Genomic DNA, 18,594 nt, shown 5'->3' with positions numbered 1-18,594 from the left:
GCATATTTAATTTTTTGTCATTTTATTTCATTGGTATTATTTTACTATGTATGATTAGGAAGTTGATGTAATTTATTTTGTGCATTTTTACTTCTGGCTATTATCTTTCTCTTGAGACCATAGAATGTATCTAGGAATTGATGTAATAACACAACGCACCGACACACGCACCGACACCACCGCACTTTATTTTCTTTCATGTTACGTCGTTGCGTTTAGTTTTTTAGCTAGCGTTTAGTTTAGAAAAATCATTTTCTCAAAAAATCAAACATGCAAAACTCCAAAAATATTTTCTTAATAAACCTTGGTTTGTAACCCAAGTGTTTTCCTTTTTATTTTCTTAATCAAATGCTTAATTGAATTAATATTCATAATAGACTTGATTTCTTGTAATTAAAATTTGACCAACCTCACCTTATTTTATCTGATGCCTTGAGGCTTCTTATCCCTTCTTAAAACCATTTTCTAAAATTTAAAATCAACCAACCCACCAAAAAGAAACTTTTTAGGTGAACTACATTGGTTTTGATCCCTTTTCTTTAAGGGTATGTAGGCATAGGATTTTCATCCTTCCAAATCAAATAAAAATAACCAAAAACATACTTCTTCTCCCTCCATTCTTTCACTTAGACTTTTAGGTAATAAAATAAGCACAAGATAAATTAGGCAAGAGGTTCCTACGGAATACCGTAGACGCTTAGGGTGCTAGCACCTTCCCTTCGCGTAACCAACCCCCGAATCCAAAGTCTCGATAAGGGTTTTCACTCATTTTTTTCCCTTCCCACGAATAAAAATCGAGAGTTCAAAGATTGACGATTCAAATCAATTAATGGTTTGATATCCGAAAATCACGAGCACAGAAATGGCGACTTCACTGGGGACTTAAATTCTACGCGGGTTAAACCCACCTTACTTTATTTATTTTGTGCTGTACTATTTGCTTATGCTTTGTAAATATTTTGCTTACATACCTTGTTACATGAGTGGTGAGATAAGTCCTACACCCGGGCTTGAGTGAAACATAAGATAGGACGGAGTACGATCATAGTGCCATACCAGGAGCGGTCCTGCGATATGTGTACACGTGATGTAACCCCACTCAACATAGGTCTTTCAAAAGTAATAATATGTCATCATGAGCAGTCGTGATTGGCGTTATTATTTTTGAAGTCCGCTAAACGTTGAGGACCTTTAGACCACCCTTAACCCATCTTGGCCTTTTTAGGACGTAGTGCGGTGGCTAAACCAAGAGCAGTCTTGACTTTGGTCGACACGCAATACTACACTCAAACTAGACTTACTTATGGATGTTATTGGACTAGGAGCGGTCCTATACACCGATATGTTCATAAGGGAAGTTGTAATTTGGGAACTTGGTAGAACCCGTGATACAGGTACATTTGAAACCGTAGTCCTTACCAAATGGCATTGTTACCTTTGACTCCAACATTGTCGGTTTAACTGCATCATGCATAACCATTCATACATGCATTCATCCATAAATGTTTTTTTCATCCATTAAATTGTCGAAGGACTTAGACAAGAATTTTTTGTAAATATTGTAGATGGATTCTAAGACGAGGAGTATTAAGAAGTACACTTTCAAGAAACCGGATTTGACGAGGCTAAGGGAGTTGGCATCTCATGTGACTTATCCAAGAGACTTTCGGGAACATCATGGGAGATTACTTGACCTCCTCAAAGTGAAGGTTGAAGATAGAATTTTAGAGACCTTGGTGCAGTTTTACGACCCAATTTGTCATTGCTTCACGTTTCCCGACTACCAGTTGGTCCCCACTCTTGAAGAATATTCCTTTTGGATTGGCTTACCAGTATCCGAGGGAAGACCTTTCGACAGTCTTGAACCCAGCCCTAAAACTGCAACTATTGCAGAAGCCCTTCACCTCAAACCTTCTGACTTGGTTCATCCTCACTTCACCATTAAAAACAACCTCCAAGGCTTAACCGCCAAATTCCTGTACCAAAAAGCCTCCGACTTTGCGAAAGCCAAAAAGACCAATGCCTTTGAATCTGTTTTCACCTTACTCATATACGGCCTCTTCTTGTTTCCCAACATGGACAATTTTGTCGATCTCAACGCAATTAAGATTTTCCTAGCCAAAAATCCTGTTCCCACTTTACTTGCAAACACTTACCATTCTATTCACCACAGAAACATCCAAGAGGGTGGGCTGATTGTTTGTTGTGCACGCCTGCTATACAGATGGTATGCTTCACATTTACCTAAGTCTGTCTTCTCCAAAGAGAACACCGGGAAAACTTCTTGGTCTGAGAGGATCATGCCTCTCACTCCGGCTGACATTGTGTGGGTCCATGGGGGTACTAACACCGAAGGAATTATTGGTAGTTGTGGAGAGTTTGAAAATGTGCCCCTTATTGGTACGTGTGGAGGAATTACTTACAACCCCACTCTTGCTATGCTTCAGTACGGATACCCTATGAAGGGGAGACCTGACAGTCTTTCTCTGTCCAATGAGTTCTATCTTAACAAAAATGATCATACAAGTTTAAGGATGCGGTTTGTGCAAGCTTGGCACTCTATTCGTAAGTTTGATGGAATCCAATTGGGAAGAAAACAGAGCTTTGCACATGAATCGTATACACAGTGGGTGATTGATAGAGCTACAACTTTTGGTATGCCTTATACCTTGCCAAGATTCTTATCCTCGACCGTCCCGGAAATACCTTTACCTCTACTCCCACAGACCAAGGAAGAGTACCAAGAGCGTTTAGCCGAAGCGGAACGTGAGATACATAGGTGGAAAAGGGAGTATCAGAAGAAGGATCAGGATTATGAGATTATAATGGGCCTGCTGGAGCAAGAAGCCTATGATAGCCAACAGAAAGATGTGATAATCGCCAAGCTGAATGAAAGAATCAAGGAGAAGGATGCCGCCCTTGATCGAATTCCCGGGCGAAAAAAAAGGCGTATGGATCTCTTTGATGGTCCACATTCTGACTTTGAGGATTAGTCCGCTTCAGGAGCTTGAGAGTCTGTTAGTTTGTTTTTCATGTCATTTTCTAGTTTTCCTTTATGTATTTTGGAGTCTATCCCTTGACTCAGTTTGTTAAAAGGGAATTATTTTTGTTTCACTTTAAAGTTTATCCCTTGGCTTTGTTGTTAGAAAGGGAATTATCTTGTAATCAACTTTGTTTTTTTAATGAATTGTTTAGGTTGATATGTTTACAAAATTGCTTCTATAGGTCCTTCGATAAAAATATATAAAAATTGCATATTCTGGCATATAGCATATCATGCATCATATCGCATTCATAAAAAGTGTCAAAGCCAAGTCTCATACTTTCCTCATTTCTGCCTCAGGAGAAAAGCAAAGGTGGCCCGGCGTATTCAGTACAGACCTACCCGTGTTCACCATACTCGAGCATACATAAAAAAGAAAATGGTAGCTACTGAGCAAGAGAACAATGACCTTAGGGAAGAGGTTAGTAGCCTCAAGGAAGGTATGGAGAAGATAACTGCAATGATGATGGACATGATGGCCGCATAGGCACAAGCCTCTTAAGCAAAAGCTGTTCAGACTGTTCTGGCAGATGTTGAAGTCTCTCAGCCTACTGGTTCTCTGGTGACCCAGCCAATTTCTACTGCAACTATTGGTACTACACAACCTTTGGTGAATCAGTTTTCCGCTGGTGATATGACAAACATGTACAATTCAGGGTTTCGTCCTGCTGGCTCTCTTGGTTTTTCTATCCCCCCTCAGTATCATATGCCGCCAGGCTATCAGTGGGGAATGCCACTCGCAAATAATGAAGGTGTTCATCATAATGCACCGGAAATGCAGTTCCCTTTTGGTCAGCAACAAACACCGTTTTATCAGTCCGGCCAGCCTTTTCCTCAGGCCACTATGACCTGTGCTGGACCCCTCGTTCATGCTGCTCATCAAGAAGAAGATCAAGTTTATCACTCCAATAGTGTGGCTGGTGATGATAGGGTGGGAAACTTGGAAGAAAAGTTTGAGGCGGTGCATAAAGAGTTAAAGACTATCCGCGGTAAAGAAATGTTCAGTCAGAATGTGAATGACCTCTACTTGGTTCCAGACGTGGTGATACCTCATAAGTTTAAAATACCGATCTTTGAAAAGTACACAGGGGATACTTGCCTTGAGATGCACTTAGTCACATATGTCAGGAAGATGATAGCTCACAAGAATAATGAGCCTCTGCTTATTCACTGTTTCCAGGACAGTTTGACTGGTCCCGCACATACGTGGTACATGAATTTGAAGGGCATCACTACATTTGAGGAGTTGGCCAATGCTTTCATCCAACAGTACAAATATAACTCTTATCTGGCACCTAATCGGAAAGAATTGCAATCTATGACTCAGGGTGATAAGGAATCTTTCAAGGAATATGCTCAGCGCTTCGTTCAGAAATCTGCTCAAATCCGTCCGCCTCTGGATGAAAGGGAAGTGTCCGATCTATTCTATGAGACTCTGAGCCCTTTCTACTCAGAGAAGATGCTTGGTTGTGCTTCACAAAAGTTTACCGATATGGTAGATATGGGCGTGCGCATTGAAGATTGGGTCCGTAAGGGACGTGTGAGTAAGGATGGTGCTTCTTCAGGTGGTTCATCTAATGGTAATAGGAAGTTCGGAAATGGGTACTCAAAGAAGAACGCTCAAGAGGTTGGCATGGTGGCCCATGGCGGATCCCAGCCTGTATACCCCAGCTACCCCTATGTTGCTAACATTCCACCACCTATCCCAGCTCCACAAAACCCAAACTATCAACCACAAATGCCTCAAATACCCCATCCATATTATCCACCACTATATCAACCACAATCTTATCAACCACAACCTTATCAGCCACAACCGTTTTATCAGCAACCATACTATACCCCACCACCACAGCCACAACAGCCTCGCCCTCGAGCTCAACAACAACAGCCTCGCCCTCAAAGAAACCAATTTCCCCCTATTCCCATGACATATGAAGCCTTGTTACCTTCGTTGCTTGCCAGAGGTCTTGTTCAGACCCTACCACCTCCTCGTGTGCAGAACCCTTTACCCCCATGGTTCCGTGCTGATAGAAATTGTGCCTTCCATCAAGGGGCACCGGGACATGACATTGAACACTGTTACCCCCTTAAAGAAGCAGTTCAAAAGTTGATTCATAACAAAGATTTATCCTTTACTGACCCTAACCCTGTTGCTCCAAACAATCCTCTCCACCCCATGGGCCTACTGTTAACATGGTTGAAGATTATCAAGAAGGGGGTCTTGTCACTCGCTCTCAGGATATCAAAACTCCATTGGTTCCATTACATGTGAAAATGTGTGAGGCAACTATGTTTAGCCACAATCATAATAGTTGTGAGGTATGTTCTATGGACCCCCGCGGCTGCGTGCAGGTTCAAAATGATGTGCAAGGGCTAATGGATCGAGGTGAGCTGGTTGTCACAAGGGAGGACAAGAGCATTTGTGTTGTAATCCCTATGTTCAAGGATAGTGCGAAGACAATTGACGGTGTTACTCCGGTGTTCAAGGACAATTCCAAGCCAGTCGTCACTCCTCTTGTGATTTGTGTACCAAGACCCAAGCCGTTTTTCTCTCAAAACGCCATGCCGTATAACTATGAACCTAGAAGCATAGAGAATGGTAAAGAGATATCCTTGAGTCCCTCAACTTCCGTGAGTAACATTGCGGAGAATAGTCAAATTCTGAGAAGTGGACGTATTCTTCCGGCTGTTGTGCAAGCAAAGAAGAAAGCTCCGGTGATAGAATCCGTGCCAGTACCAGATCCTAGCAAGGGTAAGAGTGTGGTTCAACCTAGTGGAACTGATAATGATGAGATTTTGAAGCTGATCAAGAAAAGTGATTATAAGATAGTGGATCAGTTATTGCAGACTCCATCAAAGATTTCTATCATGTCACTATTGACAAGCTCTGATGCTCATAGGGATGCCTTGATGAAAGTGTTGAATCAAGCCTACGTAGACCATGATGTGATTTTGGGTCAATTTGGGAGCATTGTTGGAAATGTGACGGCATGCAACAATCTGAGTTTTAGTGATGAAGACCTCCCAGTGGAGGGGAAAAATCATAATATGGCCTTGCATATCTCTGTTATGTGCAAAACAGATTCTTTGTCCAATGTCTTGATAGACACCGGTTCTTCCCTCAATGTGATGGCGAAGACAACCTTTGATAAATTAACATATTCATATGGATTTATTAGGCCTAGTTGCGTGTCAATAAGGGCATTTGATGGATCCAGGAAGACGGTATGGGGAGAAGTAGATTTACCTATCACTATTGGGCCCCAAGAGTTTAAAGTTACATTCCAGATAATGGATATTCAAGCTTCCCACAACTGTTTACTTGGTAGACCATGGATTCATGAAGCCGGGGCAGTAACATCCACCCTTCATCAAAAGCTAAAGTTTGTGAGTCGTGGAAAGCTTGTTACAGTGAGTGGGGAATCAGCTCTTTTGGTTAGCCATTTGTCGTCTTTTTCCTTCATTGGTGGTGAAAGTTCGGATGGAACATTATTCCAGGGGTTTTCGGTTGAAAGTGGTACTACGAGAGGTGAAACTTGCATGGCCTCTCTAAAGGATGCTCAGAGAGTAATTCAAGAAGGAAAAGCTGAAGGCTGGGGGAAGTTAGTACAGCTGCCCGAGAACAAGCACAAAGAAGGTCTGGGTTTCTCCGGCAATAAGCAAATGATGTTCGACCCAACTAGGGGTACCTTTCACAGTGCCGGATTCATTAATGCGCCACCTGAGACTAATGCAATCTTGGAAGATCAATCAGAAGAGGTGGCACCTGACTTTGTGACTCCTGGTGGAAACTGCTGCAATTGGATTGCTGTTGACATCCCTTCTGCGATACCTCTTTCTAAGTAATGTGTTTGTCTTTTTGTTTTTTTTTTTAAGAAAACTCCTTTCGTCCTACCCCAGACGAAAGTGAAATCTTGCAGGGTTGTTTTTACTTTGAGTGTGTTTTCAGTATTAATGAAAATTTTCGTTTCTGTCACGGCCGTTATTATATTTTAGTGCTTTTTCTGGAAAAAATGGTAATACAAAAAACCAAAAAAAACTTGTTCTCCTTTTCTTTTTAAAAAAAAAAAATCAATTTCAAAGGTCTGCATTCACTATCTTACTAAAAAATCAATCATGAATCATATGCAGACTGAACATACATGAGCCCGTTGAACATGGTGACCCTATGCTGCCTCCCAACTTTGAGTTCCCAGTTTACGAGGCTTGGGTAGAAGAGGATGAAGAGATTTCTGATGAGCTCCGATGGATGTTAGAGCAAGAAAGAAAAGTCATTCAGCCTCACAAGGAAGAAATAGAGTTAATCAACCTGGGCTCTGAGGATGATAAAAAAGAAATTAAGATTGGAGCGTCGTTGGAGGCGTCTGTCAAGAAAAAGATAATTGAGCTTCTCAGAGGGTATGATGATATATTTGCATGGTCCTACAAAGACATGCCGGGGTTAGACCATGATGTTGTGGAACACCGTTTGCCTTTGAAGCCTGAGTGTCCTCCAGTCAAGCAGAAGTTAAGAAGATCTCATCCAGATATGGCTCTCAAGATCAAAGAGGAAGTGCGAAAGCAAATTGACGCAGGTTTCTTGATCACCTCGGAATATCCTCAATGGTTGGCCAACATAGTGCCCGTTCCAAAGAAAGATGGTAAGGTCAGAATGTGTGTTGATTATCGGGATTTGAACAAAGCTAGTCCGAAAGATGATTTCCCTTTACCTCACATTGATGTATTGGTTGATAGTACTGCTAGATGCAAGGTATTCTCCTTCATGGATGGATTCTCCGGGTATAACCAGATCAAGATGGCTCCAGAAGATAGAGAAAAGACGTCGTTCATCACGCCTTGGGGTGCTTTCTGCTACTTAGTAATGCCGTTTGGGTTGATAAATGCTGGTGCCACTTACCAGAGAGGCATGACTAAAATATTCCATGATATGATACATAAAGAGATTGAAGTGTGTGTGGATGACATGATCGTCAAATCAGGCACTGAAGAAGAACATGTTGAGTATTTGTTGAAGATGTTTCAACGGTTGAGAAAGTACAAACTCCGTTTGAATCCTAACAAGTGTACCTTCGATGTTAGATCCGGCAAGCTCTTGGGTTTTATTGTCAGCCAGAAGGGTATTGAAGTAGATCCCGACAAAGTCAAAGCTATCAGGGAAATGCCTGCTCCAAAGACAGAGAAACAAGTTAGGGGCTTTCTAGAAAGATTGAACTACATCTCCAGATTTATCTCTCATATGACTGCCACATGTGGACCGATATTCAAGTTACTCCGTAAAGATCAAGGGATCGTTTGGACAGAAGATTGCCAGAAAGCTTTTGACAACATTAAAAGGTATTTGTTAGAACCTCCGATTCTTGTCCCTCCAGTCGAAGAGAGGCCTTTGATCATGTACTTGACCGTGTTAGAAAATTCTATGGGCTGTGTGTTGGGTCAACAAGACGAGACTGGAAAGAAAGAGCATGCCATTTACTACTTGAGTAAGAAGTTTACTGATTGTGAGTCCCGATATTCTATGCTTGAGAAAACCTGTCGCGCTTTGGCATGGGCTGCTATGCGTCTTCGTCACTATATGGTTAATCACACTACTTGGTTGATATCCAAAATGGATCCGATCAAGTACATTTTTGAGAAGCCGACTTTAACAGGAAGAATTGCTCGTTGGCAGATGTTATTGTCCGAGTATGATATTGTCTACCGCACTCAGAAAGCCATCAAAGGTAGTATTCTTGCTGACCATTTAGCTCATCAACCAATTGAAGATTATCAGCCTATCAAGTTTGATTTTCCAGATGAAGAGATCATGTATTTAAAAATGAAAGATTGTGACGAACCATTGTTTGGTGAAGGTCCCGATCCAGACTCTAAGTGGGGTTTGATATTTGATGGGGCCGTTAATGTCTATGGTAATGGAATAGGGGCGGTTATCCTTACTCCAAAGGGTACTCACATTCCTTTCACTGCAAGACTCCAGTTTGATTGCACGAACAACATTGCAGAATATGAAGCTTGCATCATGGGTATTGAAGAAGCCATTAACTTGAGGATTAAAAATATTTACATATATGGAGATTCAGCTCTTGTGATTAACCAGATCAAAGGAAAATGGGAAACTCACCATGATGGTTTGGTACCTTACAGAGACTATGCAAGACGTCTGTTGACTTTCTTCAACAAAGTGGAACTGCACCACATTCCTCGGGATGAGAATCAAATGGCAGATGCCCTAGCTACTTTATCTTCAATGATCAAAGTGAATCGTGGCAACGACGTGCCGCTGATCAGTGTCAAATTCCTTGATAGGCCTGCTTATGTGTTTGCAGCCGAAGCAGTTTTCGATGATAAGCCGTGGTTTCATGATATTAAAGTGTTTCTCCAAACTCAAGAGTACCCTCCTAGGGCATCCCGTAAAGATAAGAGAACTTTAAGAAGATTGTCTGGTAACTTCTTTCTAAGTGGAGATGTTTTGTACAAAAGGAACTTTGATTCAGTTTTGCTCAGATGTGTGGACCGACGAGAAGCAGATTTATTAATGCAAGAGATACATGAAGGCTCATTCGGGACCCATTCTAGTGGATATTCAATGGCTAAGAAAGCATTGAGAGCAGGCTACTATTGGATAACGATGCATGCTGACTGCCATCACTATGCCAAGAAGTGCCACAAGTGCCAGATTTATGCGGATAAGATTCATGTGCCACCGTCAATGCTCAATGTTATCTCGTCACCATGGCCGTTCTCTATGTGGGGTATTGATATGATTGGTCGGGTCGAACCAAAAGCTTCCAATGGACATCGTTTCATACTAGTGGCCATTGACTACTTCACCAAGTGGGTTGAAGCGGCTTCTTATGCCAATGTGACCAAGCAGGTGGTGGTCCGGTTTATCAAGAACAATATCATATGTCGCTATGGTGTCCCTAACAAGATCATCACGGATAATGGTACGAATTTGAACAATAAGATGATGAAGGAATTATGTGATGATTTCAAGATTGAGCATCATAATTCTTCTCCTTATAGACCCCAGATGAATGGTGCGGTCGAAGCGGCAAACAAGAATATTAAGAAGATTGTGCAGAAGATGGTGGTCACCTATAAGGACTGGCATGAGATGTTACCCTATACTTTGTATGGTTACCGTACTTCAGTACGTACTTCAACAGGGGCAACCCCTTTGTGCTCGCGATTTTCGGATGTCAAACCATTAATTGATTTGAATCGTCGATCTTTGAACTCTCAATTTTTATTCTTGGGAAGGAAAAAATGAGTAAAAACCCTTTTCGAGACTTTGGATTCGAGGGTTGGTTATGCGAAGGGAAGGTGCTAGCACCCTAAGCATCTACGGTATTCCGTAGGAACCTCTTACCTAGATTATCTTGTGCTAAGCTACTTGTTTATTTGAAAAATTATTGCCTAATGTCTAAGTGAAAGAATGGAGGGAGAAGAAGTATGCTTTTAGTTATTTTTATTTGATTTGGAAGGATAAAAATCCTATGCCTACATACCCTTAAAGAAAAAGGGATCAAAACCAATGTAGTTCACCTCAAAAATTTCTTTGGTGGGTTAGGTTGATTTTAAGATTTTTTGAAAATGGTTTTAAGAAGAGAAAGAGGCCTCAAGGCATGAGATAAAAGAAATGAGTGAGGTTGATTGATTTTAAATTTTGAAAATGATTGAAGTTGAATTAAAATTGATTAAAAATTTGATTAAGAAAATAAAGAGAAAATATTGCTAAGAAGAAAAGATTTTTGAATTTGACATATTTGATTTTTTTTATAAAAAATGATTTTTTTCTAAACTAACGGTGAAAACTAACGTAACGTCGTAAAAAATTAACGGAAAGCGGTAAATAAGATGTGGTAGTGTCGGTGCATGTGTCGGTGCTTGTGTTACCTACATTATTACATCAATTCCTAAATACAACCCTAAGGCCTTTATGCCAAAATAAAAATGCGAGAAATAAAATTACATCAATTCCCTATTTATACATACTAAGTCAATGACAAAATAAAATGATGAGAAAATTAAATGTGCATGCTATGATTCAAGACAAAAATTAAATGGTTAGTAATCACAAGAAATATTATGATGAATGAGACATAAGAAATAATGAGCAAGAATTAAGACAAATAATAATTAATATCATCATATAAGAAATAAACAAAAAATTAAAAGAAAACAAATAGGATGGATTTTTAAAATTAGAGAAAATTAAAATAGGGAGAAAAATATTTTTTTTTGGAATTTTTTCTAAGCACAAAAATGTCAAAAAAAATGTAAAAATAGTATTTAAAAATAAAGACAAAAGGAAATAAAAAAAATGACTCAACAGGAACTAATCTAGACCGTCGGATTAAAAAAAAGAAAAGGATCTAAAGGTTTAGAAAGAAAGGTGAAAGGAATCAAATGGACCGGTCCGGTTCAAGTGAACCAGACCGGTTCACACATGCTTATAAAAGGCAATAGGGACCGTTTTTTTCTATTTTTCCTTTCCTCCCTCTCTCTAAAAATTTCTAGTGAGAGAAGGTCTGCAATTGCAGCCTTCTTCTCCGGCCAAGCTATGACTTTCCGGCGTGGTGGCTGCCGGCCAACAGGCGGCGCCGCCGCGCCGGAGCAACCAAAACTCCTCCGTTTTGAAATTTTTTTACGTTTTTAGAAATCCTTTTTCTTGTTTTGCATGAATCCCAACTTAGATTTTTGAAAACAAGCTTCTACAAGCCTAGATCTAACAAAGAATATTCAAAGAAAATGAGCAAAAAAAAACTACCTCTCTCTCTCTCCGATCCGGTTTTCTCCCTTTGGTCTGGTGGCTTCCTCCGTTCCGTTTCTTTCCTTTTCCGGTTCGGTTTCCTCCCCTGAATCCGGTCCGGCGCAAGTTTTTTTTTTTTGTTGTGATTGTGTGATGTTGTTTGTGATTGTGGTGTTATGTGACTTGTTTATTGATGATTTTTGTGAGAAAGTGTTTTTGTTGGTTTATTATTATGAAGAATTTTGGTTCCTAGAATGGAAGAGGATAATGTTCATGATGCATGGCTATGAATATTCATGATGATTGTTGTGTATTTTTTTATTTTTTCTTTGATCTGAAAAAGTTGGGAGAGATGAAAGATTAGGGTTTCTTATGGTGGTTGCTGCAGCTGCTACAGTGATTTTTTCTCTGACCCATTTCTCAATGATTGACAGGGTTTTTATAGTGACAAACTAGGGTTGGCTCTGGTACAAAACAAAGACCAAAATGTCCCTGCAGCTGAGACTTGGAGAAAAAGACTTTAACAAAGAAATAAATAAATAAATAAGAAAAAGAAAAGAAAAGAGGAAGGAAGAAAGAAAGTCACTCACGTGACTTTCCTTTCTTTGTTTTTTTTTTTAAAAAAAAAAAAAAAATTAATAAAATAAAAATACTAATAAACAAACTAAAATATAAAAAATAAAAAGTCCTTTCGAAACCTGACATGAGGTACTTCAAAGTATCCTTCCTGCCGAAATTTCGGTTGAAATGATTAAAAGGACGCGATTTTTAAAATATGATTAAACCTTTTAAAATGACTTGATTATTATGACTAACAAGATTATAAAATGCGCTCCAACAGTTATAAAAATGCAGATAAAAGTTTTTTTAAAATGATTAAAGAAGAAAAACACGAGTTTTAAATGGTAAAAAAAACAAATAGAAGAGAATGTGGACTATTTTTAAATATGGACAAAAAGATTTTAAATGGTCCAAATTTGGGGTATGACAGATGCCCCTATTTAAGTTTCTTCGTCACGAAGGTTTTAAAAGGGAAAACTTTTAAACCAAAGGGTCGAAGAGACTTAAATATAAAAAGACGCCAATTTGGACCGTTTGAAATGCCAGATATGCGATGCTGATGAATGTGATGATATGACTGCACATGATACAAGCATGAATGTAAAGATGATGCATAAAAGACTGATTGGGGGACAATTGGATAAATATCACTGGGGAAAGAAATGATAGGTAATGCTTAAGATTGCTGTGAGATAACTTGGAACAACTGAACTATGAATGATAATGTTTGTTAACATTGTTTCAAGACGAAAGTAAAGACATGATTGATTGCCGACGAGTGGTGAAAGTAAAGACATGATTGATTTGCCGACGAGTGGCGAAAGTAAAGACATGATTGATTTGCCGACGAGTGGCGAAAGTAAAGACATGATTGATTTGCCGACGAGTGGCGAAAGTAAAGACATGATTTGCCGACGAGTGGCGAAAGTAAAGACATGATTGGCCGACGAGTGGCGAAAGTAAAGACATGATTGGCCGACGAGTGGCGAAAGTAAAGACATGATTGGCCGACCAGTGGCGAAAGTAAAGACATGATTGGCCGACGAGTGGCGAAAGTAAAGACATGATGGACCGACAGGGTTTACTAACATTGTGGGATAGCAAACACACGGTAAAAATAAAGACATTGGTAAAGTAGTTGTTTGACACAAAAGTATTTGCGGGCTATTAACCTGATTCAAAAACAATTGCAAGGTATCAACCTGATTCAAAAGCAATTGACAGGGTGTCAACCCGACTCTGAAGGTATTTTGCAAGCTATTCACTTGACACAATGAAGCAAAAGTTGTTTGCAAGCTATTCGCTTGACACTTAGGTAGCAAAAGAGGTTTGCAAGCTACTCACTTGACACACATGAAACAAAAATATTTGCAAGCTACTCGCTTGACGCATAGGTAACAAAAGATATTTGCAAGCTACTCGCTTGACCCGTAGGTAATAGCAGATAATTGCAAGCTACTCACTTGACCCACATGTAACAAAAGATGTTTGCAAGCTATTCGCTTGACACACAGGTAACAAAAAAGGTTTGCAAGCTATTCGCTTGACACAATAATGAGTGAAGACTGAATTGAAGGGATACGACAAAACAGGACCCTGGGTGAAATTTCTGGGTCAAACACATTGGAGACGATGTTTTTGTGAGATACAAATGAAGTAAGACACAAGGTAGTCAATGCAATCATGTATAAATGGTATTTGTTATGCATGCAATGCGTGCAAGAATGTTTATATGCATGAATATGTATATATGAAATGAATGAATGTATGAGTACATGAATATATGACTGTATGAATGCATGATTTAGACGACTCTATACAACAAGTGAAGCTGTCAAGACTAGACAAGTAAGATGGAAGGCGGACTGACATCGCAGTACAAACACTCGACAATCTTCATTGGGGATAGTATTACTGGAGATGAATCAAACCACTGACGGGGTAAAGCTCGATATCCAATCACTGATGAGAGGAAAGGGTAAAACCCAATTATCAGACCGCAGGTAGAGGTTGCCATTCATCAAACTACTAGAATGATATCAACCCCTGTTTTGGCAGAAGTCGCCATTAATCAAACCACTGGCCGAAGTCGCCATTTGTAAACCAAACTCAAGGTGTATTCTTCTGTTTGACTCATTGGAACTGTGATGCCTCTGTCTTTTCCATTTTTTTTATTTCATTTTTTTTTGTATATATTGTTTTTTGAAAATCCCTAACTTTTGCCTGGACCGCCCTTTTGGGTTTTCGATCCACCGGGAATATTGTCTTTTTTTTTTTTTTTTTTTTTGTATGCCCCTAATTTTTGCCTGGACTGCCTTTTCGGGTTTTCAATCCACCGGGACGCTCGTTTTTGGCTTAAGCCGCCCTTTCGGGTTTTCGACTTAATGAGTTTTTTTTTTTTTTTTTTTTTTTTTTTTTTTTTTTTTTACAGAGGTCATCTCTCAGCTTTTGGTCATGCCAACCTTGCAGAGTTTAACTGTCCTTGAGACGGATGTTGATGTATGTTTCACCTACTCATAAGTTCAAAGAACATGTACTGGTTGTTTATGCTTTTCAAAAGACATGAAAAAGTTTTAAAAGATTTTTTTTTTTGCTTTACATATTAACATCAAAAATAGAAGAAAATTTGCAAAATAGAATAAATGAGAATTTCAAATAAATGGGCATAAGCTCAAGTTAATGTAAATGGAATGGTGGCCTGCCAAAGGCGTGGTTCCACAGATTTTAAAAGTTTGGAAAAATGGTAATTATATGGAAAAGGTACGTTGAACACAATAATCACTGTTTCCTCTACCAACTTTGAATTCCACTATTTTGAGTCTTTGATTTGCAGACATTTCAGATCGGAAGCCCTTTAACAGCTAAGATGCCCCAGATGAATCATATCTGATTTGATGCAATTACCTTGCCATGAGTCGGAAGTCTTTTGACGGCTGAAATGCCCCATATGAATCATGTCCGACCAGATGCAGTTACTTTGTCATGATGCTTAACTTTTGCATAGATCGCCCTTGCGGGTTTCAACCTATCAGGATAAACACATTTTTTTTTATATATGTCTCTAACTTTTGCATGGGCCGCCCTTTTGGGTTTTCAGTCCATCGAGACGCTCTTTTTTTTTTGCCTAAGCCGCCTTTTCAGGTTTGCGACTTATCGAGCTTTTTCATTTTAACAAAGTATTTCTTGACTGCATCGGTATTCACAGGACATACAAGTTTAACCTCATGCTTTGTATTAGGCATTCATTGCTCCTGGAGCTTGTTTAAATCAGATAGCATAACTTTTGAGCACAAGGCCACTCTCTTGACATTCATGGGGACGAGCCTTCTCTTATTGAAAACATGCTTTTGATACAATTGTTCACGCCATACAACAATAACACTTTTAACTTCAATCAAGCTTAGCTTTCATTGGAACTCCCGTTGATGGGACTTTGACCTTCATGTGAGGCATTGCCTTTATGTTGTATACTGAGGGATGGAGGGGGGGTTGCCCCTGCTGAAGTGTTCACTTGAAGTACAATATCCTTGCAAGGAAAATGGTGGCATCTCGTGCCAGTCTTTGTACATGAAAGTCCTCTTCTAGACAATCTCTTTTGATATTTGCAGCTTCGACGGCCAAGATGCCCCAGTAGGCGAGAAATCTCAGTGGAAGCTTCTTCATCATCCTCTTATTCAGCCTCGGATACAAGGAACTCAAGGTCGAGAGGGAGCATATGATTAAAGTGTTCAACGGGTTTATTAATGCATGATTTGATTATTGATATAAACATTATGATTATGCAGATATGTGGAAATGATTAAAGAAAAGGATTCTTTTTTTTTTTTTTGGTTTTTTGTATTACCATTTTTCCAGAAAAAGCACAAAATAAAACAAAGTCGGGATCAAGCGACCTTTCACTAATGATGAAAATACATAAAGCAAAAAGCCCTAGATGAATTCACTTTCATCTCGGGTGGGACAAAAGGATTTTTTTTGAAAAAACATAAAGCAACAAACAAACATATTAATTGAACAAAAGAGTATTAGAAATAAACATCAGTAAAGAACCAATTGCAGCTAAACATTCCACAAGTCAACACAAGGTGTAAAAATCCGATAGCGGATTAACTTGCATATTCAAATTCAAACTCTTCGAAAGGTATGAGGTTTTTTTGGATCAACTTCTGAACTACCTTCTGCAATGCAAAGCAGTGCTCAATATCATGACCTGGTGCCCCTTGATGGAAAGCACAAAAGAGGTCGGGCCTGTACCGGGATGTCAACTTTGCTGGCATTGGAGGAGGTGCCTTGGTGTAGACCAAATTCCTTTCGAGCAACTTTGGAAACAAATCTGCATACTTCATGGGAATAGGATCAATCTGTGTCCTTGGGCCTGTTGTCGAGGCTGTTGTTGATATTGTTGAAACTGGGGTTGATAACCCGAACTTTGAACAACATCTATGATAGGCATAACAGCGGCAGCAGGGTGAAAAGCCAGATACTGTTGTTGAGGCTGACTTTCTACCACACTCATTTCCTGATCTTCGTACTCAAAATCATCTGTGGGAGCACTTTCTTTGACCAATTGTCCTTTTCGGACCCATTCTTCAATACGCATGCCCACAGTCATCATGTTTACGAAGCTGCCGGATGCACTTGTAAGCATATGCTCATAATAGAACTGATCCAGAGTCTCCAGGAAAATCTCGGTAAATTCTTTCTCTTCTAGAGGTGGACGAACCTGTGCAGCGACGTCTCTCCACCGTTGGGCATAAGCTTTGAAAGATTCATTATCACTCATGGTCATGGCTTGCAGTTCCTTTCTGTTTGGGGCTAAATGCAAGTTGTAGTTATATCGCTGGACGAAAGCCTCACACAAATCATTGAACGTTTTGATATCAACCTTGTGTAGGCCCATATACCATATCAGTGCGGCACCAGTCAAACTGTCTTGGAAACAGTGGATAAGGAGCTCATCATTACCTACTTGAGCAGACATCTTTCTCACGTACATTACCAAATGAAGCTCAGGACAAGTGTTTCCTTGGTATTTCTCAAAATTAGGGACTTTGAACTTGGGTGGTATCACGACATTGGGAACCAAGCAAAGATCATAAGCATTTTTCCCAAACAGTTCTTTCCCACGAAGAGTTTTCAATTCCAATTGTATTCTGTCAAACCTTTCTTCCAGCTCAGCTGTCCGGTCGTATGCAACCACCTTTCCTGAATGATAGATTGGTTTATGGCCTTGTTGAGTAGTATGAATCATAGCAGCTTGAGGGAACAAAGGACCCGGTTGAGGGATAGGCGTTGTCAGTTGCACAAAAGGAGCTTGAACCTTAGAGTCATCAGGACGAAATACTTCACTAGAACCAAAGGGTGTGCCCCATAGATAACCTTCAAGCATAGCATGTTGAGGACTACTAGCAAACACTGTTGAAATCGGGGTAGTGGAAGCAACCGTCTGAGCCTGAGTGCTGACAACAGGATGAGATAATGGTTGTCTCTGTGCCATCGTCATCAAAGATACTAAGTTCCTTAAAATCTCATTCTCGGCCCGGAGGGTTGTCACCTCTTCACGAAGCTTGTGGTTCTCTTCTTCAAGATGATCCATTCTGATTTGCTCGAGTGTTGTAGATGCGATTAGACCGACGGATAGACCTTTTATGGAGAAGATACAGTATGAGACACAAACTAGAAACTATGAATGAAAAAAAAATGATGCATGATATATGTATGCAAAAATGTTTTTTTTTTTTTGAAGGACTTATCAAAGTTAATTTTTAAACATGGTAGAGAAACATGGTTTCATTTGAAAATTATGAAGATATTGCAAAAGGTTCTTTTTCGAAAGGTAAGATCGAAACCAAAGAAAAAGTTCTTAACAAAAGCTAAAGTTTAGTTAAGATTTTTTTGAAGTTGTATCTCTTGGTGTTCATTCTTACAAAGTCCATACCCATGATGTTTGCAAAAAACTTGTCTAAGTCCTTCAATTTTTGATGGAAAAAAGTTGTTTATGAATGAATGCATGTATGCATGGTTATGCTAAAGTACATAGAATACATGGTGATGTTAAGTCCACATGTTGGAGTCGAGGGTAACAACGCCATTCGGTAAGGACTATGGTTTCAAATGTACCTGTATCACGGGTTCTACCAAGGTTCCCAAAGTCCTCGACCACTTCCGAATATTATCGGATACCGAGAAAACACCCGGTCCAGCAACGTTCGTAGGAAAGTCTCATTTGAGTGTA

The 18,594-nt window shown here is 39.6% G+C and overlaps 3 protein-coding genes across 3 annotated transcripts; 2 read left to right on the top strand and 1 right to left on the bottom strand.

Moving 5' to 3' along the window:
* The first annotated feature begins 3,422 nt into the window (after positions 1-3,422).
* On the top strand, positions 3,423-5,318 carry LOC112422078 (uncharacterized). The gene is made up of 2 exons (XM_024784818.1): positions 3,423-3,483; positions 3,574-5,318. Exons 1-2 carry the CDS (start codon positions 3,423-3,425, stop codon positions 5,316-5,318), a joined length of 1,806 nt encoding a protein of 601 aa, XP_024640586.1.
* Positions 5,319-5,320: 2 nt separating this feature from the next.
* Positions 5,321-13,025, top strand: LOC112422077 (uncharacterized). The gene is made up of 5 exons (XM_039834670.1): positions 5,321-6,888; positions 7,178-8,047; positions 8,126-9,053; positions 9,141-10,196; positions 12,906-13,025. Exons 1-5 carry the CDS (start codon positions 5,321-5,323, stop codon positions 13,023-13,025), a joined length of 4,542 nt encoding a protein of 1,513 aa, XP_039690604.1.
* Positions 13,026-16,701: 3,676 nt separating this feature from the next.
* Positions 16,702-17,955, bottom strand: LOC120580640 (uncharacterized). The gene has a single exon (XM_039834669.1). It carries the CDS (start codon positions 17,953-17,955, stop codon positions 16,702-16,704), a length of 1,254 nt encoding a protein of 417 aa, XP_039690603.1.
* Between the last annotated feature and the right edge of the window lie 639 nt (positions 17,956-18,594).

Source organism: Medicago truncatula, chromosome 5 (assembly GCF_003473485.1).
Source record: "Medicago truncatula cultivar Jemalong A17 chromosome 5, MtrunA17r5.0-ANR, whole genome shotgun sequence".
NCBI classification, from domain to species: Eukaryota; Viridiplantae; Streptophyta; class Magnoliopsida; order Fabales; family Fabaceae; genus Medicago; species Medicago truncatula.
This window is presented reverse-complemented; position numbering and strand designations above follow the sequence as displayed.

Excerpts from the sequence above, each read along its gene's own strand:
- LOC120580640 (XM_039834669.1), bottom strand. The coding sequence starts at position 17,955 with ATGGATCATCTTGAAGAAGAGAACCACAAGCTTCGTGAAGAGGTGACA.
- LOC112422077 (XM_039834670.1), top strand. The coding sequence starts at position 5,321 with ATGTGTGAGGCAACTATGTTTAGCCACAATCATAATAGTTGTGAGGTA. Across the intron at positions 6,889-7,177 it reads TCTGCGATACCTCTTTCTAA|ACTGAACATACATGAGCCCG; the intron begins GTAATGTGTTTG and ends AATCATATGCAG. Across the intron at positions 9,054-9,140 it reads ACAACATTGCAGAATATGAA|ATCAAAGGAAAATGGGAAAC; the intron begins GCTTGCATCATG and ends GTGATTAACCAG.
- LOC112422078 (XM_024784818.1), top strand. The coding sequence starts at position 3,423 with ATGGTAGCTACTGAGCAAGAGAACAATGACCTTAGGGAAGAGGTTAGT. Across the intron at positions 3,484-3,573 it reads GGTTAGTAGCCTCAAGGAAG|ATGTTGAAGTCTCTCAGCCT; the intron begins GTATGGAGAAGA and ends CTGTTCTGGCAG.